General features: G+C 47.9%; 1 protein-coding gene across 1 annotated transcript in view; it reads left to right on the forward strand.

Annotated features, from left to right (window-relative positions):
- Positions 1–10,528: 10,528 nt before the first annotated feature.
- Positions 10,529–25,970, forward strand: part of LOC308057364 (hydrocephalus-inducing protein homolog) — a gene marked incomplete at its 5' end in the record, with an annotated part of 100,615 nt that continues 85,173 nt past the window's right edge. The window contains 5 exons of the mRNA XM_080411483.1: positions 10,529–10,536; positions 11,491–11,653; positions 13,287–13,406; positions 16,810–16,944; positions 23,594–23,793. Coding sequence (XP_080267609.1) covers positions 10,529–10,536; positions 11,491–11,653; positions 13,287–13,406; positions 16,810–16,944; positions 23,594–23,793 — 626 coding nt within the window. The remainder of the gene's footprint in view (positions 10,537–11,490; positions 11,654–13,286; positions 13,407–16,809; positions 16,945–23,593; positions 23,794–25,970) is intronic.

Below are 25,970 nucleotides of genomic sequence, written 5' to 3' on the forward strand. Positions count from 1 at the left end.
GGTAAAACACCAAGAAGTTCTTGCCATATACTGAAAATGGGAAAATATGGACATAGACCATATAGAGTCCCACTGGTCTACTAATTGGGTGCTTTGGCCAGTTTTGTTACACTTCCATTCCATGACACTTTTGCTCACATTGATTTTAAATTGTTCATCATGAGAACACCATCCCACAGTCTTAAATCTCCCTATTTTGGTAAAAACATGATTTAACAATTTTTCACAATCCGCCAGACTACCTGGAGTTTTCCACTGTTTTCTAATGACTTTCACTTGCTCGTACCATTGAGTCACTGGCCTTTGTTCACAATAGTTGGTTTCATTTTTATGTTCCAGGTTAGTCAAATTCATAGTTAAAATTCCCCATGGAATAGATTCACCTACTGCCCTTGGTATTGGCAAACAAGCAGTGATCTGCGTGACATTTTGTAAATTGGCAAATTCTTTAATCAATCCTACCATCAAATTTTCCTCAGCCATTTGTTTGGGAATTTCAATCACTTGTTCTGTTTCTACTTGTCTTTTGTTCCTGTCCACCAAGCTGGCCCATGATCCTACCAACACTACCGACCAAAATAAAATCCAATATAAAAATTAGACATGTTTCAGTGTCAATTTTGAAGTCTCTGGGTCACGATTGACAATCTTCCATGGAGTAGGTGCTTTCTTCACTCGAGTATAATGTATCCAAGCATCTGATTCAGCTATCTTGATAGCCATAAAAGTGGTTAACAGTATCTGGAAAGGTCCTCTCCAGCGCTCCTGCAAAGGTTCGGAGGCCCAGGTCTTCACATAGACATAGTCTCCTGGTTGGAAATAATGCACGGAATTTTCCACGGGTAAAGGTCTATTCCAAATTACTACACTCCAAATCACAGCCAAAGTTTTCCTTAGAAAAAGCAAATAGTTATACACATCTTGTTTTCCTTTTACATGTATGTTTAGATTTGGTTCTGGAGACTCATATGGTTTTCCATATAATAATTCATAAGGACTGACTGAGGTTCCACTCTTTGGCTGTACCCTGATTCATAATAATGCCAATGAAAGTGCCTGAGGCCACTTTAGACTGGTTTCTTGACAAATCTTGCTTATTTGTCGTTTCAAAGTTTGATTCATCCTCTCCACTTTCCCACTAGATTGTGGTCTCCAAGACGCATGCAAATCCCAATTAATACCCAATACTTTGCTAACACTTTGGACTACTTCAGCCACAAAGTGTGGACCTCTGTCAGAGGAAATTCCAATAGGAACTCCAAATCTCGGAATTATTTCTTGTAATAACCACTTCACAACCTCTTTTTGCTTGTGTGGTGCGACAGGGAAGGGCTTCTGGCCATCCTGTAAAAGTATCAACCCTTACCAGGATGTACCGGTACCCATTTTGTCTAGGTAACTCTGAAAAATCTACTTGCCAATAATCTCCAGGTTCTGTACCAGACTTCAGTCTACCCATTTGAACCTTTTTCTTAATCACTGGATTATTTTTCAAACATACTTCACACTTTGCAGTTACCATTTTAGCTATTCCCAACATCTTAACTGATATTACTTGCTTTCGTAAAGATGTTACTAAGGCTTCTGCCCCCCAGTGACATTCTTGATGTCTCGTTTGAATTATCTCTCTCATCACAAGAGGTGGAATTACTACCTGTCCATTAGGAGTTATCCACCATCCAGCTACGTTTTTCTTAGCATTTAATAACCGACCCAATTTGTCATCTTCCTCTGAATATCTCGGTTTTTCCCTAGGAAGGGTTACTGTTTTAGAAGGAATTATTGCCATTTGCAATGCTTGTTTCTTTGCTCCCTTTTTTTTTTTTTTTTTTTTTTTGCGCTGTTCTATCAGCTAAATTATTCCCAGCTATTATTTTTGTATTCCCAATGTGATGTGCCTTACAGTGCATGATTGCTACTTGATCTGGCTTTTGAACTGCTTGCAATCATCGTAAAATTTCTGTTTGATGCTTAATGTTTGATCCTTGAGAGGACAATAACCCCCTCTCTTTCCACAAAGCTCCATGGACATGCACTACCCCAAAGGCATATTTTGAGTCAGTCCAGATATTTACTCTCTTGTCTTTGCTTATCTCTAAGGCTCGAATTAAAGCGATGAGTTCTGCCTTTTGGGCTGATGTGGTACTCGCCGATGCTCCTGCTTCTATAACTGTAGTCTCTGTTGTTACCGCATATCCGGCGTATCGGACTCCTTGTTCCATAAAGCTGCTTCCATCAGTACACAGTTCCCAGTCTGGTCTCTCCAATGGCACATCCTTCAGATCTTCACGACTAGAATAAACATACTCGATGGTAGCCAAGCAATAATGTTCCAGTCGTCCTTCTTCCTGTATGGAACTTAAAAACACTGCAGGATTTACCAGGTTGGTTGTCTTTAGAATCACATAATCTTGTTCAGTCAATACCGCCTGGTATTTCATCATCCGGCTGGGGGACAGCCAACGTCCCTCCCCCCTTCTGTTCTAGGACAGTTATCACCATGTGTGGAACATAGACTGTTATTGTTCTTCCCAAAGTCAATTTCCGAGCTTCTTGTATGAGCATCACTGTTGCAGCCACTGCTCGAAGGCAGTTTGGCCACCCTTTACTCACTGTGTCCAGTTGTTTAGAGAAATATCCGACTGGTCGTTTCCAGCTTCCTATCCTCTGGGTTAGTACTCCCAGTGCCAGGTGTTGCCTTTCATGAACAAACAGCTGGAAATCTTTGGTTAGATCCGGCAGTTCCAAGGCAGGTGCAGACATTAAGGCACGTTTCAGTTCTACAAAAGCCTTTTGCTGTTGTGGGCCCCATACAAAGGGAGAGTTCTTTTGGGCCTCGTACAGTGGTTTAGCTATTAGCCCATAGTTCATGATCCAAAGGCGACACCACCCAGCCATTCCCAGAAATGCTCTGAGTTCATGAATATTTCTCGGCTCAGGTATACTGCAAATAGCTTCTTTGCGATTTCTTCCTAATTGCCGTTGTCCTTTTGAAATCTCAAAGCCCAGATATATCACAGTCTGGCAGGCTATCTGGGCTTTCTTCCTGGACACTTTGTATCCATTTAGTCCCAGAAAATTTAAAAGGTCAATAGTCACCTGCATACAGGTAAGTCTTTCTTCTGTAGCAATCAGTATGTCATCTACATACTGTAGGAGTAAATGTCCAGGCCTTGATTTATCCTGTTTCCAGATTTCAAGTTCCTTTGCTAATTGATTTCCAAAAATAGTTGGACTGTTTTTAAATCCTTGGGGTAATCTAGTCCATGTCAGCTGCATCTTTCGCCCAGTTTGTGGATTTTCCCATTCAAAAGCAAACAGTTTTCTGGTTTCCTTTTCCAAAGGTATACAAAAGAAAGCATCTTTTAAATCAAGCACTGTAAACCACTGATAAGTCTCCCTTAATGCTGTTAACAGTGTATAAGGGTTTGCTACCACAGGATAAATATCCTTAACTATTTGATTTACTGCTCTCAAATCTTGTACCAGTCTATATTCACCCGAAGGTTTTCTGACTGGTAAAATAGGAGTATTATACTCAGATTCACATTCTTCTAAAATTTTATACTCCAAAAATTTATCACTCCATTTCTTCAATTCCTGTCTCACTTCTGGTTTGATTGGATATTGTTTAATTCTCACTGTTCCTGCGCCTTCCTTCAAATCTATTTTAACCGGTTCTGCTAGTTTCGATTTGCCAGGATTATCTGTCTCCCATACAGTAGGGATCACTGCCAAATCCACCTCCGGTGGAATTTCTTGTTCCTTTACCTTTTCTTGTATCATCAAAACTTCTCCCGTTTTTGACTTGGGAATTTTCAAAAAGAATTCTCCTTCGTCAAAAACAATTTGTGCATTTAATTTAGATAACAAATCTCTCCCTAACAAAGGTACCGGACATTCTGGTACATATAAAAATTCATGTGTAATTATTTTATTTCCAAATTTCAAATCTATGGGTTGTAGGAATGGCCTGTTTTCTTCTTTCCCTGTTGCTCCTTTTATATTGGCTGTCTTTGTTCCAATTTTTCCTTTACAAGTATTTAATACTGAAAGTGTCGCCCCTGTATCTACTAAAAATTTAACTTCTTTATCTCCCAGCTTAATTTTAACCAGAGGTTCAGCTGGGCTCCCCTCCGGTCCCCTTCAGTCATCTAAAACCATTATTTTGGCAAGGTCGTGAGAAGCACTCCTGTTTCTGGGGCAGTCCTTTTTCCAGTGTCCTTCCTCTTTACACAAGGCACACTGATTTATTCCTAAAAGGGTATTAAATTTCCGATCACCACAATTCATATACCCTCCTCGTCCATTAAATCCTCGTCCTCTTCCTCTGCCCCTTCCTCTATCTACTGTTCCTGCCATCACTGCCAATAAATCTATTCTCCTTGTTCTTCTTTCTTCTTTTTCTCTGTTATTATATACCCTCCATGCCACTTCCAACATTGCATTTAAACTTCTTGAATTCTCTCCCTCCAGTTTCTGGAGTTTTTTTCTTATATCTGGTGCCGATTGCCCCATAAAAATCAAAGCCAATTGTATCTGTGCTGCCTCTGTTTCCACTCGCAAATCAGTGTATTTTCTAGCAGCTTCCTTTAATCTTTCCAAAAATGCTGAGGGAGATTCATTTTTATCTTGTCTTACTTCATATAATTTAGACCAATTCAAAGATTTAGGCATGGCATGTCTAATCCCATACAAAACCCACTTTTGATACCGCTTCAATCTTTCTCTATGTGCCACATTATTTGGATCCCACTGCAGATCCCCAGATGGAAAATTCTGTTCTATTGTTCCACCTGTTATTCCACTCATCACATCCAACTCTGCCTGTGTTTTGCCAGCTTTTAATACCATTTGTTTCTCTGTATCATCTAACAAATTATCCAAAATCACCTGTAAATCACTCCAGTCTGGATTCTGTGTTCTAATTATAGTATCTACCACCTTGCCCACTTTTTCAGGATCTTCTCTATAGTTTCCTGCTGCCTGTTTCCAAGTCATCAAATCCGTAGCTGTAAAAGGTATTTTCACATAGACTGGTCCGTCGCTGCCAACTCCCTGTCGCAGGGGAGCTATTGTATGGGTCTGTTGCCGAGTTCTCCGTGAAACAGGAGTATGAATTACAATCTCCGATAATCTCTCTCCCACATCTCCTGTTCCACTGCTATCTGGTTCAGTCACCGGTTCTTGTATCCTTAATTCTCGACCCTGATTCATTTCTCTCCTAGGAGGGGATATATCTAACTCTGGTCCATCGTCATTCTCAATAGCAGTCCTTTTCTTCAAACAACCTTTCCCAATCTCACAAGTTGTACAACACTTTTTCACTTTCTTATTATCAGCGGTTACAGCCATTACTAAATTATCTCCAGTAGTTAACTTACATTCCTCCTGCCAATCCTTTCTTTGTCTCAAGTAAAAGAACAAATCCACATATGGCATTTCACTCCATTTCTCTTCTCTTTTACAATACAACATTAACTGCAAAATAGTGTTATAATTCAGTGTCCCGTTCATGGGCCACTTTTCCTGATCTTCTAGTATATACAAAGGTCACCAATTATTACAATACTCAAATTATTACAATACTCAATCATCTGGCTCTTTTGCAGATCATCCTGTAAATTTCCCCAACGTGCCAATAAACATCCCAACAAAGAATTTTTTGGGATTTTGTCATTTACAGCAAGATTACCCATGCTTTTACTTTTAAACGACCGAGTTAACTTAGTTGCCATGGTGTAATTACTCACAATACAATACACAATTATTCAACTCTGTCACTCCGATCCGCGGATCCACACTCCACACTCGCTTTCGTGCTCAATTATACGTCTCACACTTACAGCCACACTCACACTTTCCCACAGTTACTTTAAACAAACATATAACACAATATTATACCTCTTAATTTTCTTCTTAATACACAAACTCACAAAACAACAAAAAAACCCAAAAACTTCTTCTAACTTCTTGTTAGAGGCACTACCTTAGAGAACACTATAGCATATAGTTTCTCTTGTCTACACTTTTGTCCAACCCTGCAATAGCTTTCGTTATGTCTTACGGGCAGACTCCTAGTCCTACCCTGCGCAGCTCTTTCACCGCGTCTGACAGGCAGACTTACTCAGTGGCACTCCAACCCACTGGTGGGACTCCATCCCACTCTTTCCCATACACTTATTATAGTGGGACTCCTACCCACTTCCTCTAGTGCACTTACTTACTACAATTAAAAAAGAAGTGTCTTACCCAAAAATCCAGGGAACGTCGTGAAGAGCCTTACGGATCGGGGATCGATGGGTATCCCCGAGAAATCCTCGGTGCCGGCTGGAACCGATCAAGTCCCCGACTCCTCCGGTCTCCTTCAGGGAGGTCCCATATGGGTCGCCAAAACTGTTACCAAAATCTCGGAATGAAGAACTTATCGACACCAATGTGATGTAGATAAGCAGACACTTCTTTATTGACGGCCGGGTGCGTGAGCGAGTCCTCTCACGATCAACGCACACCAGGTCCCAAAATCAGATTCCATATAGAGAACTTATTCATACATATTCATTAAATATTCATGCATAATCCTAACATTTCCCGTAGATCATTAACATACTCTCCTCCTATATCCGATTCTGCGCAGTAAAGCTTAGAAAGGTCTAGAAATGGGTCTGGGGTACGATTTGGGTAGGTGGTATATGAGTCGGTGGTCGCGATCTCCCCCTGCCGGAATTACCTTTTACTAAAGTTCACGGTTTCTTGGCAGGCACCTACAAGCTGTTCCAGTCGACTCTCCCCAGTTCCCATTCATCTCATATTCTGACGTTTCAATACACCTCTGCGTACAGAAGACTGGTTAAATACAAAGGAACCTTTCAACCCTAGAGTTATTACCTAAGTTTTAACAATGGTTCCAGCCCCTTCTTCTAGCCTTGGTACAGGACGTACAGAAGATCTCATAACAACTTTTACTGTGCAGCTATAAGTTTCTTATAAGATTTTTTTTCTTATCCTTCTATATTTTAATTTTATGAAATGATTTTATAAAAAATTAATCAATCAAATAAAATCAATCAATCTTAACTTATTAACAAATCGATAAAAATCTTGTCTGGGCTGACGAGCAGGGCTGAGGAATGGATTTGGCCCTCTCCATCTCCCTGGGAGGGCGGAAAGGTTTGGGCTGGAAAACCAGAGGAGTTCAATGGCAGGGACGCAGCTGAGTGTGGGAGCAGGGTGGTTGGGTTTGAGAGCAGGCTGAGATGCCAGCATTGGATGCTGAGGTGCTTGCAGGCTTTGCACAGGTTCCATGTGGCTTCTGCCATGCAGCTCCATGAAGGCACTTTGCAGCTAGCGGTTTCCCTTGCTAAGCACCTGCGGCTGCTTTGTCAAGTCCTCTTGTTATCAATTTGTTAATAAGTTAAGATTGATTGATTTTATTAGATTGATTGATTGATTTTATAAAATCATTTTATAAAATTGAAAAATAGAAGGATAAGAAATATTTTTAATGAAACTTATAGCTGCACAGTAAAAGTTGTTATGAGATCTTCTGTACGTCCTGTAGCAAGGCTAGAAGAAGGGCCTGGAACCATTTTTAAAACATAGGTAATAACTCTAGGGTTGAAAGGTTCCTTTGTATTTAACCAGTCTTCTGTACGCAGAGGTGTATTGAAACGTCAGAATATGAGATGAATGGGAACTGGGGAGAGTCGACTGGAACAGCTTGTAGGTGCCTGCCAAGAAACCGTGAACTTTAGTAAAAGGTAATTCCGGCAGGGGGAGATCGCGACCACCGACTCACATACCACCTACCCAAATCGTACCCTAGACCCATTTCTAGACCTTTCTAAGCTTTACTGCGCAGAATCGGATATAGGAGGAGAGTATGTTAATGATTTACGGGAAATGTTATGATTATGCATGAATATTTAATGAATATGTATGAATAAGTTCTCTATATGGAATCTGATTTTGGGACCTTGTGTGCGTTGATCGTGAGAGGACTCGCTCACGCACCCGGGCGTTAATAAAGAAGTGTCTGCTTATCTACATCACATTGGTGTCGATAAGTTCTTCATTCCGGGATTTCGGTAACACTCTGAGTGTGAAGCCTGGCTCCAGCTGTGCTGCTTGCCTGCAGCAGGCAGGAGTCACTTCTGTGCCGAGCCGGGGAGGCTCTGGCATTGCTTCTGAGGTGGGGGAGCGGTGGGCAGGAGCACGTGGTGGCAGCCCTGTGAGTGCATCTGAGGCCAAGCGTGAGAGCCCTGATGGGTCTCACCTTGACGTCTGTCTTGGAGTTCTGCCTTCTGAGGCAGGAAGCATCACCCAGCGTCCGGTTCCCTTTCTTTAGAGCGCGTCTGTCTTGGAGCCTGGAGCGCACCGGGGTGTCATATCTGAGCTCTGCAGGTCCTGCTCAGGTTTGTGTCTGGACAACATGTGGGACACGTGTTGCAGTGAGCTGCCACAAGCTAGCTGGCTGGAGAGCCAGCTTTTATCTTCCCTGACCGGACTGTAAAGCTCCAGATAATGTATGCTGGTTTTCCAGCGGAGGGTTCCTGGTTCCCTGCCGAGCAGATGTGCTGATTTGGTTTCCTTGTGGCCGTGAGTCTCATGGGAAGCGTTTGTTTATGCCGTATGCTGCGCTGAAAATGCGTGAAGCTCCCTGGCAGCCGAGATGGCCTTGTAAGTTGGATGTCCTCGGCTGGCGTGTGTGTAGATGTGTGCACGGTTAATTGGAACAAGCTCATTAGGTGGCTGCTCACCAGGTGCAACAACAGAGGACACCCCAAAGGCATTGTTGGAGCTGTGGCAACACGGTGATTTGCCTGTTCTCTTTTGCGTTGATGTGCTTGGGGTCCTCCCCAGGCAAGCAAAATAGGAATTAAGTTCTTGCTTTGTAAGTCAGCGTGGAGGTTTTTCTGTACTCCTTAAAGAAATGAGTAGCTTGTCTGCAGTGTCTGGATGAATTTACCTGAAGCTGGGATCTGTGAGTTTTTGCTTAATTTCGGGATGTCAAAAAGTGTTAGGGTAGTGCCGGGTCTTTCAAGTCCCATAAAATAAGAAGTGGGCAAATCCATCCGTCCCTTGGTCCAGTTAGCCAGGAAGGGAGGGGAAATGATTTCTAGCCCAAAGTAGTGCTTAGTAAGTGCTGTACAGACCTCTCTTTGATTTTTGTCGGTGCTTGAGACCCGCTTTCTGGGGGTGTTTTCTCCTCTTTCCCTTTCTTGCACCCGCACTTTTTGAGATGCAGATGGAGAGGTCGTCAGCAGGCTGGTGGTAGAAAAAGAACGGCCCATGGACCTGTTGACCCATGCAGCCTGCAGGATGAGGATGCTGGAGAAGAGCTGCCATGAGGATAGCCTATAAGTGGCCCTGCTTTCACATACGTTGCGTTTCTATTTGAGCTAATTGCTCATGCAGCTTGAATGGTTTCATGCTTTTCTTTCTGCTGTTACAGCTTCAAACGCCTGTAGGGAGCCTTGAGTTTGGGTGTTAATAAGTGAAAAAAGGGGCCCTCGTTCTCCATGGAGAAAGGTTCTTGGTCACTGTGGCAATTTCATGCCTGGAGGGAGTCCTATTTGCTGGATCATTTTTGCAACTTAACCAAATTAGCTTTGAGAAACCATAGTTGATAATCAGAGTACTGAGCTCTGTGCTCCATTAGTTAAAACCATCACCAACCTCCTTGCACAAAGGGTGGGCATTTGGTTTGCAAAGTAGGAGAGCCGTCTGATTTTCATGCTCGGGGCAGCAGCGATCCCCGGCTTTAAGGTTGTTCCTAATAATCTGAGCGCTTAGTAGGGTCAGGCGCAGAGTCGCATTGGGTCAGCTGCTTTTGCAAAATGAAGCAGTGAAGTGACATTTCCCTTTTGTTCCCACCGAAAAACTTTTGAAGAGTAATAAAGGACAGTTTGGGTATTAATCGAGATTTGGATAAAAATTCCAGTAAATAGTTCCAAAACAGGTGGAAGTTGGGGGGAGAAGGTGAGAAATGCCAGCAGGCTCTGATGTGTGCGTGTGGCTTGTGAAAGGCTGTTTTGGCTCAGGGAATGTTTGTTGTGGGGTTTTACTTCTATCAATCTTCACTCTTCTGCTTCAACATGGTCTAATGATGAGACAGGGTGGGGAGGCCGCCTGCTGTCCAGTTATGAAGGATGCTACAGCCTGGAGACACAGCTGTCTCCTTTGGGTCTGCCATGAAGGGGATTCTGGATTTTCAAAGTCCTGTTGTTGTTCCTTGCAGGTCAACTGAGGCATGGCCACCGGAAAGCCCCGCTGGTTCACGGGGTCCTCCAGGATGGCCACTAGATTCCCGAGGCAAGTGGTAGTGCCTCGTAATCTGAAGCTAGCCAGAGGGACAGAGAAGCCCGCAACTGTAAGTACCTGCTGCGGCCAGGTAGGAGCTGTGTAAGGCTGGAAACTGCCCCCGCGTCCTTCCTCTACCTGCCCCTCCTGTTGTCTGGCCGCACTGTGAAGCTGGACACCACCTCCCCGTCTCTCTGCTGCCATGCTTCTGTCGGAGGTGGCGATCATGGTGCAGTAGGGGATGGACTGTGTGCTGCTTCAGGGCAAGCCCAGAGTCTGTCTGGATGTGCCACCGGAGCCAATTTAAATGGACGTACCGGGCATTGCACCGGAATAGCTGAAGCGTGAGCGTGTGCTTCGTTCTGTCCCCTTTGTGTGGGCAGCAATGTTTTGTCACGTCGGGATGCTTGCCAGCGCTGCTCTGACCATACCTGCCCTCCAGGCAGCTGGGCATGTGGTGGGCTGCTCGAACTCTGCCCAAAGGCTTTGAGAGGCATGGCTGGTCCCAGATGGAACAGGTTCCAGACCAGTTGTTCTGTCCTGTATCCCGTGTGGAGCACAGACCCAGCGCTGCAGGCAGCAGCGGAGTCAGGGCAATTCCTCCTTCCCATCCTCAGACGTCCTTTGCTGACCAGAGCTCACCTGACTGAAGGCGACCTGGTGCTGAGGCTCTGTCGAGGAGATCTCTCTGCATACTTCTGTGGAGGGGTCTCGGAGGCCAGAACAGAGAAAACAAGTGCTAATTCAAAAGAGATAACTAAAACTTGGAGCCATTCCTCTCCACCTCGGTCTTGGCACAACACTGCTTCTCTGCTTTCCTCTGACTCACCCAGCAGTGACGTCTCCATGCGTGTGGTGGTTGTAAGCGTTGTGCAAGGATGGAGTTAGGGGGTTGCTGGTAACTCCTCCCGACCTTCTTCAAAGGTCACTGGCTCAATCCAGCAAATCTGAAGAGGAAACAAATGCCCGAAGAGCCAAATCCCCCAACATGTCACATCAAATCACAAAGGAGAAGCTAATGGGACAGAGCCACTTGGTTGGAGCATGTGTATTCTGCTCTCTATCATTACTTTACTGATGTTAAATATTTCAGCGGGTAATTATGGGGCTTCCAGGACTATCCTAGTGGCTGTGATCACAAATTATTCATCGGTGGCTCTTGAACAAGAAAAGCCTTTCTGAATGAAGGCAGTTCTGTAGCTCTTGCTGGTGTTTTGCATTTCAGCTGACTCCCTCTGCCCTCCTGAAGGAGATGACTCTTAGCACCAAGCAGAGGCTGGCCAGCACTCGGGACATGCGGCGGCCCCAGATTACCCAGCTTCTCGACGTGAGCGAAGCCTCCCGTCAAAAGGTAGCCTTTTCTTGCCCTTTTCCTTGCTGTTTGACGTGACATTTGAAGTGGGCCGATGCTTGTGACAGGCTTGCCTCCAGCTTATCTAAATACTTTGGTGACTAAGTCCTGTTGTCGTTTCAAACTGCTGCTGGTGGTGGTGGAGTTCCTTCTGCTGGGGGAAAGGTGAAACGTTTTCCCCCAGTGAGCTGTTGAAGTCCTGGCCTGCACTAAGCCCATATAAAGCACCTCTGCTGAAGTTGGTGGCTTTTGCTGGAGACGAGCTTCTGTGGCTAAAGCATGATACTGGAGGAAGGCTGGGGCGGGCCACAAGGATGCAAGCTTGCAATTTCCCACCCTCCTGCTGAAATAGGCAGCCCTTGGTTGGGTGTAGTCTCTGTCAAACGCTTGGGGTCATCGGATGCCCTCAGTGGTGGCTGCGTTGGCCTTTGGGGGCTGAGGGCCTACGGTAACTACTCAAGGTGTAGCTCAAGCAATTGCATGAATGCTTTGGGTTGGAACATCGAGTGGGACCCTTACGGGGTGTTAGATTTTGCAGGCTGCCAGGTACACAGGGGAATGGCGCTGGGCAGAGGGGAGCGGGTGTGCTTTATCTGGATCAGTGTTTGTTTACACGTATGTTGAAAGCTGCTCTTCTTACACATCTGCTTAGTGTAACGCACGTTCCAAAGGGGTAGATGACTGAGGTAGGCTGTTGAGTGGAAAAGTGCCAGCAAGAGACCTGTAACAAATTGGTTGGGGATTGCCCTAGACAGCGCGTGAGGTTGGGAACGCCTCGGACGAGCACGCACAGAACTGGCCGGGTGCTGTGGCTCCTGGCTTCAGCACGACCCTGACTGCTGTGCAGAAGCAGGAGATGTGCCTGTGTCTTGTGAGTGCGAAGAGTTCAGCTGGAAGGGGGGAGACAAAGCAGGGAGGGATTTTCTCCAAGTAATGCCTCTGCGCTGTAAGCGTTTGCTGTTTCTGTGTGTCGTCAGGCACGCTTCGGTGGTGGTACTAACTGACATGGCAATAATGGACTGCAATGAAGCATCCGTTGAGAGCTCATGGGAAAAGGAGATGCCAAGTCCAGCCTTACTCAAGTTGAGCAGTAGTGCTGGGGAAGGAGCTGAACCTTATCACCTCATCTGTTGCTTTCTTAACGGCGGTGTTCCTTTTTGGCCTGTCTTCTCTTCCTCATGGTTTCTAGGCTGTGTATCAAAAAAGAGATTTGAGGATGGGTTGGACTTGGTCACTGTCTCAGGGTAAAGATAATCCCCAGACTGTTTCCCATGGAGTCTCCTGTAAATTCTTGGCTTTCACTTGCTGCACGAGTGCTTACGGCTCTCGCAGTAAGTGCTCTGGAGCTGTGTGACTGTTAGCCCAGCGCTCTGCCGGAGGTAAGCGCTGCCTTGCCTTTTGGAGCAGGAAACCTGGAGAAACGGCCAGCAAAAGAGCTGCTCGCTTGAGCCTGCTCGGTGTGGCCCAGAAACTTTTGATCTGCTCAGAGCACAGGTGGGTGAGCTGCCGTTCCCCTGGCGTGAGCTGGGCAGGCGTACTCACCGGGAGACTGTACTTCACTGGGGACCGACGTAGTATTCTCTGATTGATGAATCTTTCTCCCAGCGGCTGAAACTCTGTTTTGCATCTGCAGTTCTCGGCACCTTCCCCGAAACAGCACTCGTTCCAGCCTTTCCCGTCAGAGGTGGTATTCCAGAGCTACGTCCCCTACGAGGTCTATGAAGTGCCACTGATTCTGAGGAACGAGGACAAGGTAGGTGCTGGGATGTGGAAGTTTAACCCTGTGCTGGAACTGGAGAGCAGTGTTGTCCGCGCGGTGCACAGCGTAGCCAGTCGCCTGCTGCAGCACAGCGCATCCGGAGTAAAAGGTCTCGCCACCTTTATTTTGCAAGATGGTGGAAATCTTGCCATGCTGAGGTTTCTTGCCCTGGTTTTGGCTGTGTGTTGGTAGTACCTCGCTGAAAGGAGCTTTTCTAGTCAGCACCTTTCCCCGTGGAAGCCCTGCACGGATGGGAATGTTGAGGGCTGTACAGTTCTTCCCTGCCCTCATGCTTTCCCTCGAGTGTGCACCGCGTCCTGGTGGCTCCGTGGTTAATCTTGGTTTCCACAGGGCACCTCTGCCTCTGGGTGAGCTGCACAGAGAGCTGAACGGGCTGTCAGAGCTCGGGGTGGGGTCTTCTCCACTTTATGCTGGAGTAAGTTATAATTAGTGGTAACAGCGCTTCAGGAAAGGCGTTTTGAAACAGCAGTGGAAACAGACTGATGTAGCAGAAGCAGTGGGAGGCCTTTAGGTGCCGCTTCAGGCTCCTGCTAAGCTTAATTGGGTTCTGCTCAGGTTTTTCTGAGGCAACGTGATGCTCTGTTTTCCCTTTGGAGAGCCACAGCACGTTCAGAGTCAAGTGCCCTCGGAGGTCTCCACCTTTGCTTGAAAAACCTGATCATTTTGAGATTTCCCAAGAAAGTTGCAAATGGAAAAGTTGGAAAATGTCAGCAGTTTTGTTCCACTGTAAAGAGGGAAGTTGAGACCTTTTGAATTTCAGTTGGGGAAATATTTGCTGGAATGAGGCATGTGCCAAGAGCAAGCTGGTGGGAAAAGGCAGAGGGAGGAAAGGAGCTGAGCTCGGTGTTCTCTCCCTGCGCGCTTTCCTACACGCAAGGGTTTCTCTTGATCTGTAGCAGTAAGTGCACTGGCAGCAGAGAAAGGTCAGGAAGAGAGGTGTAATTAAGGGTACTCTTCTGTAATGAAGAATAAGAGGTATGCGTGAGGGGAGGGTGGGATGGGAAGATGGAAGTGTGCGCAAGAGCCAGTGAATTCCCCCCAGATTTCCAGATTTACCTGCTGGGGGGGACAAACAGGTGGACAACAAAAAAAAGCTGCCAAGGTGTATTGCGGGTGGAAGGACAGCGGGAGAAGTCCAAGAATCTCCTGAGAGAACAGGTTTTGACAGGGATGTGGGCGAAAAGGGAAGACCCTTTGGCTAGGAAGGATGCGTGTGTGGTCCCTCAGTTATTCCTGGAGAGTACTGCACCATTCCTGGTCTGGCATTTAACTTGGGAACGTGGATAAGATGTGGCATGGGTGCCTGCACCCAGGGAATGCCACTGGTGTGGTCTGCACTGGGTTTTGGGCACCCCTTGCTGTAGGTATCTTCTTCCCCAATTAAAATGTGCCTCAGTTTCTCTCTTCCTACTCTCTGCTTCGTTCCCACTGAGTCTTTTGGCTTCAGCTGCTCCATTATCCATGCAGCACTTCAAAATGGTTATCTTTGCCAAGTACCAGCCAACAGGCAAACAGTTGATTTGCTCTGTTCATGCTTCCTCGGGTGGAAAAGATCATCTGCATAACATTTCTGCCCTTCCCAGTAAGGAATAATAAACTTGTCCAGCTGCGCCTTGGGATTTACGTGCCCTGTAAAGGGGGAGGCAATGTGTGAATGTGGGTTTTTTTCCAAACCGAACTAGTTTTGAAGCCGGTAAGACCTCAACCATTGGAGAGCGTGGGTGTAAAAGTAAGATCAGCTCTAAGGAAAATCCTTGGTATGTTCTAAATACAGAAAGGTAGAGATGATAATCCTGAGAGAGTGTTCTATTCTAATTTTGTTGGCTTTTGGCGATGTCCTGGAGAAGAGCAGAGCAGTGTTGTGCTCTGTCTCAGAGTTTTCGCGCTGGTTTCCCAGATTCTTCTGAATCTTATACTGCACGGCAGCCTGAAGTTGTTTGCCCCCTAAAAATCCAGCTGACAGCAAAATATATTCCAAATAGAGGCTCTGTAATCGTGCAACTACAGAAGTGCTTCGCTATATACTTACTGCTCTTACCTGTGTTGTACAATTGCTTTTCTGTCTTCAGGCTGTTCCTCAGCACCCTCAGGTGTTCCGGGTGGCTTTTGCTGAAGGTCTTAGCCACACGTGCTCCTCTCCTAAGGGACTTGGTGACCAAACTGCTTGTGTGCACTGTGAAACTGGCTCCTGGAACCCGCTGCCCCAGGACCCTGCTGGGTTCCAAGGGCGTTTGGAGAGTTCAGGACTGCCTTGGCCACGGGTTACCAGGCTCGGGTGGGTGGTGCAGAACGAGCCTCCATTTTTTCCAAGCCTCCTGTGGGTTTGTTGTTTGTCAGTGAAGCTGCCCGTCAGTCCAAATCACCTGCTTTAGACTTTGAGATTTGGTGCTCAGGCGTCGCTCTCAATGTGCTTGAGAAATGCCTGTGTGCTGTCTGTGTGCTGGTGGTGTCCCAGAGGGCAGAACCGTGCAGCAGGGTGCCTGCAGGGACTGCTGGGGGTGGGCAGGGGTCCCCAGGGATCTGGCTTGCCTGCGCTGGCAGCTGCCTGGCTACGGTCACAGGCAGCAGGAGCCTCCAGAGAGCAGAGGTTGGCTTTTAAAACCGAGACTCCAGCGCCAGTCAGTGCCGGTCATGTATCTCGAGGCAGAAGATGCCTTTGGAGCCCATAGTTGATAGGCACAGCCTGGGGGGGGGGTCGCCTGGCTTTCCATCACTTTGTCAAGTTGCTGGCTCTCATCCTCTGCATCAGCCTTTCCTTGTAGCGTATTGTGCTTCTCCCTTGCTTCTTTACAGCTCCCTGTGAATTTTCCTAGCCATCCTCAGTTTGTGGGGTTGTCTCTTTGTCTTCCCATGGTCCTCCTTTTGCTCTTCAGGCCTGCTTTTATTCCCAGTGAGGCCACAGTATGTGTGGTCTCCTCCTCTTGCTGGTCTGCCCGCATGACTGTAGCACCGCAGCTTGAGTGCCCCGCTCAAACGCAGCATGTTAAAGTGCATTTCTTCCTTCCCCCAGGATTAACACGTACTGTTTGGCCTTCAGATAACACAGTCCCCTTCTAGGGGCATGACTGCCTGGATGTGTACGGGCAGAAGAAGGCAGGTTCTTTGGGCTTGTTGAATACACGGGTGGCTTGATTCAGATATTATATCTCGGTGCTGCTGGTGTCTTCCCTGCTTGGCCCTTCCTTCATTGCCCTGCTGCCTCTGGCCGTGAGCTGTTTTGCCCAGGCAGAAGGGATTAATGTTGACTCTTGTGTATTATGTGCACGTACCTCCAGAGCTAAAAGTGCTTTGGAAAGGTGGTTAAGGAAGGCTGTCGGCAGGTCTCTTCTCCTGTTTCCACGAGCTGCAAAATCATACTTTCTTACCTTTTCTGCAGGTTCCTCAGCTGCTGAAGGTCACCTTGGAGAGGTCACCTTATTTCAAGTTGATCAGCCACCATGCCGTGTGCCGCAAAGTACCGCCTGGCATGCTTGTGACTTTCCACATCGTTTTCACCCCCAATGAGAACAAGGTGAGACTGGAGGTCCCAAGAGACAGGTGCCTTCAGCGGGAGGCGAAGCTGCGGGGCTGGGTTCAGAACGGGGCGTCTGCTGTGGGTTTTGCGGCACTGCTAATATCTGTCCGTTGCTGTATGGTTATGGGTTTGTTCTGATAATTATAAATAACAAAAGCCTATTTAAAATTGACCTGTTGTTTGGAGGACACGAAGTTGAGCCTGATCAGAGTGAGGACCACCACCTTTGAAAACTGGAGTCACTGGAATGTGTATCACGTTGGACACAGCAGTGAGACAGCGGAACGTTCTGTCTGAAGCCGGCACTTTCCTTGCGCACTGGTTATAACCCGTGCCGTGCTGCAAGGTTTGCTCTAGGCTGTGGTCAGGCAGCCTGGCTGGCAGCACCATGCGATGCCACCGCAGCAGGGACTGACGGGCTGTGCGTTCCCTCCCTGTGCTTTCCTGGGCATTTGCAGGGGAAGGTGCACGTGTGACAGTAGGAAAATGGCCAGGAGGAGTGTTGATGTTTAGCCATCCCACCTCTCTACTCAGTGTTAGGGGCTTAATTATGACGGAAAAGACTAGAGGAGTGAATAGATGCAGAGAGCTTTCCTCTTTCCCATCTGGCAACCAGTTCCCTTCCTCACCCTGGGCTGGAGCGAAGGTGATGCTTTTTCATAGCCTCTGTGTTCCAGCCTTGCCGCTGTGCTGCCCCTGAGGATACTTGCCTGCCTGTGCTCCAGCTGTGATTCTAGGGGAGAAGATGCGCTGTGCTCGTGGCGGGGAGCCAGCCTGGCACAGCCGCACTGAGCTCTAGATGTCTTTAATCAGCAGGGGGTCGGTGTGCTGCAGATGACAGAGACATCTGGAGCACACCCAGGCATTGAAGGGGCAGGTAGAATCTGCAGGCAGACACTTACCCCGGAGCCTTTGGGCAGTCACGCTGGTGTGGCTGTGCCTGCGTGCATGTGGCTGTGGCTGCTGTGTCAGCTGGCACCTATTCCCTGCCCCATGTGCCATGCTTTTGCTCGGAGGTTGGAGCATCGGTGCTGTGGCCCTGGCAAGCCTTGCACTGTGCCGTGATGTGAAGGGGTGACAGTGTCGTCTGGAGGCTTGTTAATGCAGAAGAGTTTAGCACATGGCATGGAAGGGAGGAAGCATCGCAGGGGAACACAGACAGGCTGATTCTTTGCACCAGCACTCTGCTGCCTCTTGGCAGGGTTCTTTGTGTGACTTTGTGGGTGATGCAAGGTGAGGGGGTCGCTCTGAGCCAGCTGGCGTTTCCGCACCAGGCCAGAGGCGCAGGATCCCTTTGGGCACAGCTGTTCTCTCATCTTGCGTTCGCTGCTTAGATTTAGTTTAATGCCCTGTCCTATCCTCAAACAGCGTGGCTGTAGCAAACTAGAGAGGAAATGCCCTGCGGTCCCTGGCTCCCTGAGCTTGTGAAATGATCTGTTGCTTTGGGGAGGGACTGAGAAATGGTTTTACGTCATTCGTATGGAAGGTAAAAATGATGTTGGCCTAGGGCAGTTCTCCATACTGCCCAAGTGACACAAGAGCTTAACCTCACTGAGGCATGCTTTGCAGAGGACGCTGTTTCCTTTAAAATGTGATTTATTAGTATGAATTAGCATTCATTTTGGGTGTGGAAGTAAATTGGTTCCCATGAAGGGCAAATTGCTGCTCTTCAACTAGAGAGAAGCAGCAGAGCAACAGATGAACATCACCCCAAATAGAAGTAGGGTGAGAGAACCCCCAGGAGCACTCATGTCCAGTACTTTGTCCCTTGTCTTGCCCTTGAACTGGTGAGTGTGTGGCATTAGGGAGCTGTGCCAGCAAGGTCCTCTGCACAGCTGCAGCGACACCACGGTGGTTTCTGCCAAACTGGGTTTTGTGCTCCTTGCAGGGCATTGGGAGAGGGATGCGTGCTGCTCAGTGAGGAGCACATGGGGATTGTACAGCAGAACCAGAATTTTGTACAAACGGAATGTTTTGGCTCATACGTGATGGAGTGTGAATCAGCGAAGTGCCAGAGTGCTGTAGCTGAGCTAGAAATGCATCCACAGCGTGGTCAGGAGGCGCAGAGCACCTTGCAAAGCCCTTGGCCAAGAGGCAGGCTTTGGGAAATGGTTCTGTAAAGCCACCTGCGCTGGGCTTGCAGTTGCTTGCCTGCAGAGTATCTGTGTGTTAGTTGTGGAAGGCTCAGGAGTGCTGCCTTTGAACAACCCCTACATCCCTGATGCTGCACGATCCACAGGGACTGTGGGTAACCCAGTGAACTGGGATGCGGGTCTTCCTGATGGGGAGTTGGTTTGTATAATTCTCTTGCTTTGAATCTGTTCTTCCCTGGGGTAAGTCTGACTTCAATGAAGTCACTCCTGATTCAGAGGAGTAAAATTGTGGCTAAGCCCTAAGTAATTGGGCCATGTGAGTTGTTAGTGGCTGAAATGCCACGTAGCCCTTTCTTGGAAAATGAGCAGTTTCCTACTGTCTCGCAGTCATTTGGGAATGTGCCACGTGCTCGGACTGTCAGAAAATAAATAAACAGCTGACGTGTCTGTTGGTTTATTGGCACTTGTGTTATAAATGAACTGCTAATTTTTCTGCTGGGCAGCGTTTCCACTTAGTTACTCTTGCTGCTTCTGATTTGCACGTTTCTGTTTTGTGGCTCCAGTTGTACAGCGTGGGTGTTCTTGTGCCAGCCCACATTCCTGCGTGTCCTTGCATTATGGTCTGACAGTCTCTGCTGAACTGGGAACCATTGTGGCACTGACTGGCAGATTAACAACAGAGAGAAACACTTCCATTTGTGTGTCCTTCAGGCTTATTAATAGTTTATTGTAAAGGAAGAAGGAAGGAAGAAGCATATAAAACCAGCACAGCTTATTCTGTTTTGCCCTCTTGCTCTTTTCACTGTAGCCATACATTATTTTCCGGCAATGCCAGCTCAGTCTGTGAGGTTTGTGAAATTCATTACTGGTGCTCGGTGGAGACTGAATTAATGCACATTGATTAATATGAAATACGACAGGACAGTGAGTTACTGCATCGGTGAAATTAAGTCCTTTACAATTCAGCGCAGCCCTGTTAGATGCTTTGTAGCGCCCAGAAGCTATTCCAAGTATACTTTCCAGATGGCTCGTGTGGGGAGGAAAGGGGCAGAAGACCAAGGCAAATGGCCCGGTGCCAAACGAACCTGGAGCTAAGCGACTCATTTCAGAGTGCTGCGAACCGGCAGCTGAGGGGGGCAGGCGCAGGGGCACCCCCTTCTCCTGCGACTGGATCTTCATCCTCCGGTCCCTCCTCTCTTGTCATGGCCCTTATTTTCCAGCCTTTGATATCAGGGTTTCAGCGGGAGCTTTCCCTGCTTGGCTTGCCATGTGACCTCATGCTACAAGGATCTTTTCTGTGCAAGTCGTCTGCTGCAAGGAATTCAGTGCAGGATTTAGGATGGGTTATGCAGGAAATCTGACATCCGAGTGTGGTGTTGTGGGCAGCTAAGGTTGATATCGCTGTGGCAGTATTACCGTTAGCCCCTGAGTTTGCAGAGAGCCTGAAACAACATCAGAGATGAGCAGCTGCTTCAGTTCCGGCGGGTGCCAGTTCAGATGCCAGTGGTGATACCTGGAAGGCCAGAGCTTGTAACTTCCTGCTTGTCACAGGGGTGTGAGAGAAGGGGAACCATCGTACAACTGTCTGTCATCCTTGCAATGGAGAGGGGAGTTGTATGAAGGATGAAGTCATGTTTTCATGAAAATCTGTAGCCTGAAGCTGTGTCTAAACACAACAAACTTTAGAGCATAGATGGGTTGCAGCCCCTCTGTCATCCAGGCATGTCTATTTAGAAACCTGGTCTTAAACAGTCTGCTAAGGGTTTGCAGTTGCGAAGCAGAACGAGATTTTGAACTGGTCTCAACAGTTGCCCAGGCTGTAAGCAAGCGTGTAGCAGAGGTAGTGTCCCGGTAGCACGAGGCAGTGCTGCAGGGGAGACTGCAACCCGTTCCCCCCCCAGGGGGGCAATTCAGCTTTCAAAAGCTTAAGGGACCATGGGTCCACAGCGACACAAGCAGCCAGCTTCTGCCTAGCACCCCTCTGCCTTGGCTTTCCCCCTGTTTGGGCTGACGCTGCATTCAGCCTGGTGCAAGGTCCCACTTTGGTGGGGTGGTAGAGCGTGGCTGAAGGGTCAGCCCGCTCTGAAGTGCTGAGTCAAGCCTTGCACGGGATGCCATGTCCCACGGTGTCCCTGGAGAGGGGGCTTGGAGCATAATGTGCATCTGCGTGAATGGCGAGAGGCAGCTTTCTCTCCCAAGCTCGTGGTTGTCTCTGTGAAACCAAACCCTTGCTGCTTTAGCCTTGCCCTCAGGTCCCTGGAGAAAGAATTCCCTTTCCTTGTTCGTTGCTGTGCAGGTGGTCCCAGTGCCCCTCACCAGCAAGGGAGCTGGGAAGGCTGCCAATGCTTGCTTTTGGGGGGTATTTATTTCTTGGGCTCTTAATTGCATTGCTGTTGATCCATTTGCTCCTTAGCAATGACAATGACTTGACAATTACTTCCTTTTACTTCCCTCAAATACCTCCAATTGTTGAAGTTCCTTTTTTTTTTTAATCTCCCTGCTGATCTGTACTTGCATCCTCCTCTGTCTACCTGGCATCTGGAAGAGAGAGGTAAGTAAATATGGCATGCCAAGACTGACTAAGGCAGGTAGCTTTCAATTGGACTTGCCTTTGTTACAGTAGTGTGGCCGAAATAACAACAACAGCAAAAGCAAATGGCACTCTCCATTTGCTAATGCAGTTTCTGAGCATCTGAACAGTCTGGGAGGTGAAGTACCCGGGAGATAATGGGTGCTTTAAAGTCATATGGGCTGCCCATAGCTTTTATTTTAGAGGGCTTGGGCTGCACGATTGAGTACAAATTTGCTAATTCACAAAGACTTGCTGAAGATGAAACCCTTGCCTGCAATATGATGTTAAATCCTGCAGGTTGCTTGCTGCAGTTCCCTTGCTAGTATTTTACCTTCCAAATAGGAGAAGCAAAAGCCCTTGTGCAGTTTGTAGGGTGACTGTTTGAGATGTCTAGAAAAAGAGATCCTTCTTTATTCTTTGTGCCTTGGATGGGGCAGCACCTGTTTTGGCAACCTTAGCGGTGGGCGAGGCGCTGGGTGGTGGGTGAGGCGCTGGGTGTCAGCTGTTGTGTTGGAGCACTGGGTACGTGTCTGTGCCTGGGCTGGCTGCCTTAGGGCCCTTCCAGGAGGGGATGGGAGCAGGAAATCCCAGCCGTGGAGGAATCCGGATCAGTTCTGCTGAAGGGAGTTTGCCGCTGTGTGCGGTTCCTAAATCAAAGCGCTTCCTGCTTCAACAATTACAAGAATATCAAATGAGTTAAAAGCACCGGGGCAAAAATCAGGGCAGCCAGTGAGTGATGAGAAGCAGAGCTTTGATCAGCTCATCGATAAGAGCCTGCTGGGGGCAATGGCTCCTGGCCCTGGGGCAACAGTTTCCTCACTGATTTCAATGGGGGCAAGGTGGTACTTGCAGCGCAGCCAGCGGTGCCTGCCATCCATCTGGGGTCTGATCTGCTCATCCCTACAGTAACATGCTTTTGGTAATTTGATTTGCCTTCCTGCTGCTAAACGCCAGGCAGCCGGGGTGGGGGGGGATTGCCTGGCTCTGTTCTGCAGAAGGCAGTGGCTGGGACTGCACAGCCGGCTTTGCTCTGGCGGGGTGTCTGAGTGTCCCCCGTGTGCAGCTCCCGATGCCGCCTGCCTGGGGTGGGTGTGCTAACCAGGCACCCCGTCACTTACTCCTCTAGAACAGACCTTACAGAGGGGTGTGATTAAGGCATCAGCCAGAGCTGTCTCTGTGTCCCCTGGGGCTGGGGTGAGATGTAAAGGGAAACTGAGATTAGGCAGAGAAGAACTCTCTTGAATTGCAGTGCAGAGCTGGCGTAGGCTGCTGGGGGCAGGGGTGGAGTTGTTAGTGCTTTGAAGTACCTGTGAAACATCTGGAGGGACACTTTGGGTGCAGAGCTGAGCCGGTTCTGGTGTGGGGAGATGGGTCAGATGGCTTTTGAAGGGTGCGTGTCCCCAGCCTTGGCCCTGTAAGGCTGTGGGAGGGGGTGAGAAATACAGCTGTACCCTACACTCACCTGGCATCGCAGCAATTACCGTGTCCAGCTTGTGAAGTATTTCACCAAAGACTGACCGTTGCTCACGTATGTGGTGAAGTCCTTTTGAAAACGTACCTGAGCATCCCCTGCCGAGCTTCAACGAGGTCGCCGCGTTGCTGGCATTGGAGTTAGTGCTGTGGCACAGCTGGGTTCTCAGTGGTGCTTCCAATAGTCTGCGGTGGCGATTGAAGCAGGTTCCATTAGTGCTGTGATCCCTTGCGTGAAGCGACTCTGTTTTGGTGCCTCGGAATCAAAGCATCAGGTAATTGTGGTGCTGCCAGCTTGCTGCGAAAGCGGGTGAATCAGTGGGCTTGTTTCTTCTTTGCAAGTTAACGACCCTGTGCAAGTCATGCTACTGGAATGAAAGGTCATGAAGGTAAAAGGTACTATTATTACGTTATTGAATGCTACTGCAACAGTCCTAGAAAACAGCAGTTTTCCTTCTGCCGTGGGAATGGTGCTAAAAGCATTGTGCTGAGATTGTTTCTTTCCCTGCAGGATTATTTCCACGAGCTCATCTGCATCACAGAAAGGGAGAAGTTTGTTGTGCCTATCCGAGCTATAGGTGCCCGAGCTATCCTGGACTTCCCCGACCAGGTGAACTTCTCAGCCTGTCCCGTCAAGTACAGCACCCAGAAAACGCTGCTGGTTCGCAACGTTGGTAACCGGGTGGCCCGCTACTGCATCAGCACGCAGAGGTAGGGAGCTCATCTCTTTTTGCGCAAAACACTGTGGTGTGATAATATAGTTGGGAAACAGCGACAAAAAGGAACCAGAGCATGTGAGCTGCCGTGCTGCTGCCGTGGCTGGAGATGGGCAGGGCACATGGGGTTTGCTGTTGATTATAGTGTTTGAAGCATGGCGCAACCTCTGCTTAAACTCTGCAAGCTGCAGAGTGGAGTTTTATAGTGCAACGGTGTCTTCCGTGCACAGTCGTGCAAGGCTGATTCTGTTAGACTGAAAGAGCAATTGTAAGAAGGCAGCTGGACTGCCCTTGGGCTGTGGAAGATCCTGCAGGGCAGACGACAGCTCTAGGAGCTCAGTTCCTGCAGACCAAGGGCAGTGTTAAGAAATGGGCAAGCTCTGAGCTGGTGGAAGAGACATTTAAGAATTTATCAGCAGCTTTATCAGCAGTTTGTCTAGAGTAGCGAGTGCAATCAGAGATGATAGATCAAAGCAATTGGTATTGAGACCCTGACAAAAACCCTGTGGGGTCCAGAACCTGGTTTTCCAGTAGGTTTGATCTGGTCCCTGGGATCCAATATTCCTCATTAGAATGAGCTGTTAAGTGGAGATGAGCTGGCAGCAGCTTCAAAGCTGCACTACAGCCCCAAAGAGGAATGCCTTACAGCGGGGGCACAGGCCAAAGATGCAGCAAATACCTGGTGCGTGGGTTGGGAGCCTCTTGTAGAGCTTTGTCTCTCTCAGATCTCCTGGAAAGTGCTCTAGCACTTTGCAGTAGCTACCGGCAAGCTCCTTGATCTTCAGTGCCTTCTGAAATGGGTATGTGGCCCTGTTGGCCAAATATACACGTTCTTTGGGAGGCCACAAGCACGTGGTATTTGGGCAGTCTCCTGATCAAGTGCCTGACATGTGCGGTGTTGTGGACAGCCTGTACTGTTCCTGTTGGTCTCAGAAGACAGTCACTGTTTTTCCAGTTTGCTGAACTGGAGAGGGTAGTGCCTTTTTGACACTGCACCTGCAAGGAAACCAGTTCAGCTGGCTGGTAGTTAGCTCCGAGTTGCTTGGTCCCAGAGGTCTTGGTGCAGGAGCTGAGGTCCAGAACGCAGCAAAGACGTGCCGTCTGCCTTAGTGCACCTGAGTTGCTTCAGTTTCTTCCCCAGGAAAACAGGGGTCAAGAGAAGGCTCTTTGCTCTTTCTCCTGGGAAGCGTGAGGGTCCAAGAGGCTCCTACCAAAGCCTGGCAAGGCTGTTGAAGCAGGCTTCCAGGATGCTATTCAAGCAGGCTGCTGCTTGTCACTGTGGAAATACGTAGGCAGGACCTTGTAAATCCCTGTGCAGCTTCCCTCTGGGATTTCCAGATCTAGTCGTCACCACCAAAACAGATACCCAGTCGTGTCTGGCATCTCTTGGCAACGTCCTTGCCAACTGTTCCGTTGAGTGATCCAGCGTATGTTGAATCCTGCTTGATACGGATTTTATGCTGAACTTCAACAATTAAATTTTTCAGTCCTGATTTGCAACAGAGAGATGGGAAGCGTTACAAAAGTTTCATACGACACACAAAAAAGTAGAATTCTGAATAACTGGATTGTGTGTGTCTGCAGAGATCAAAAGCTGGTAAGATTTCCCATGTCAGCTGAAGGCATCAGTCATCTCTTCCATTTCATTACAAATTTTTGAAAGCCAGTTTGAAATTTCAAACTGATGATTTAAATCTTTGAGTATAAGCAGTGTTTTATTCTAATTAGGTCACCCCCACTTTCCTTCAGATTTCTTTTTAAATACTCTGAAGTTCCTGTGTTTCTGCTCTTTTTATTTTTTTTGCTTTAAGTGTTCAGCAAAATGTCATAATGAATTCTTCATTGGGAACTTTCTTAGAGGTTGAGTTCCTCCAGTGCCTGTCTGTCTACCATCTGTTTGCATATATGCACAGATGTATAGGAAATATGAGAAATTTGGGGGCTATGTGAAATGGAATCGGGCTGATGGAGAAGAGAAACTCAGAATAACTTTGGAAGGGACCTCTGGAGATCATCTGAGCAAACACGGCGCTCAAAGCAAGACCAGTGTCAGAGTTCGATCGGGTGTGCACACAACACGAGAAGTAAGATCGGGTAATACCAGCCTTGCTCTGTCCTCCTCCAGGCTGTGCAAAGCCCTTTATCCCAGCATCTCCCTGTGTGTCCTGTGCC

This window comes from Falco punctatus, assembly GCF_963210335.1.
Source record: "Falco punctatus genome assembly, contig: scaffold_28, whole genome shotgun sequence".
Classification (NCBI taxonomy): Eukaryota; Metazoa; Chordata; class Aves; order Falconiformes; family Falconidae; genus Falco; species Falco punctatus.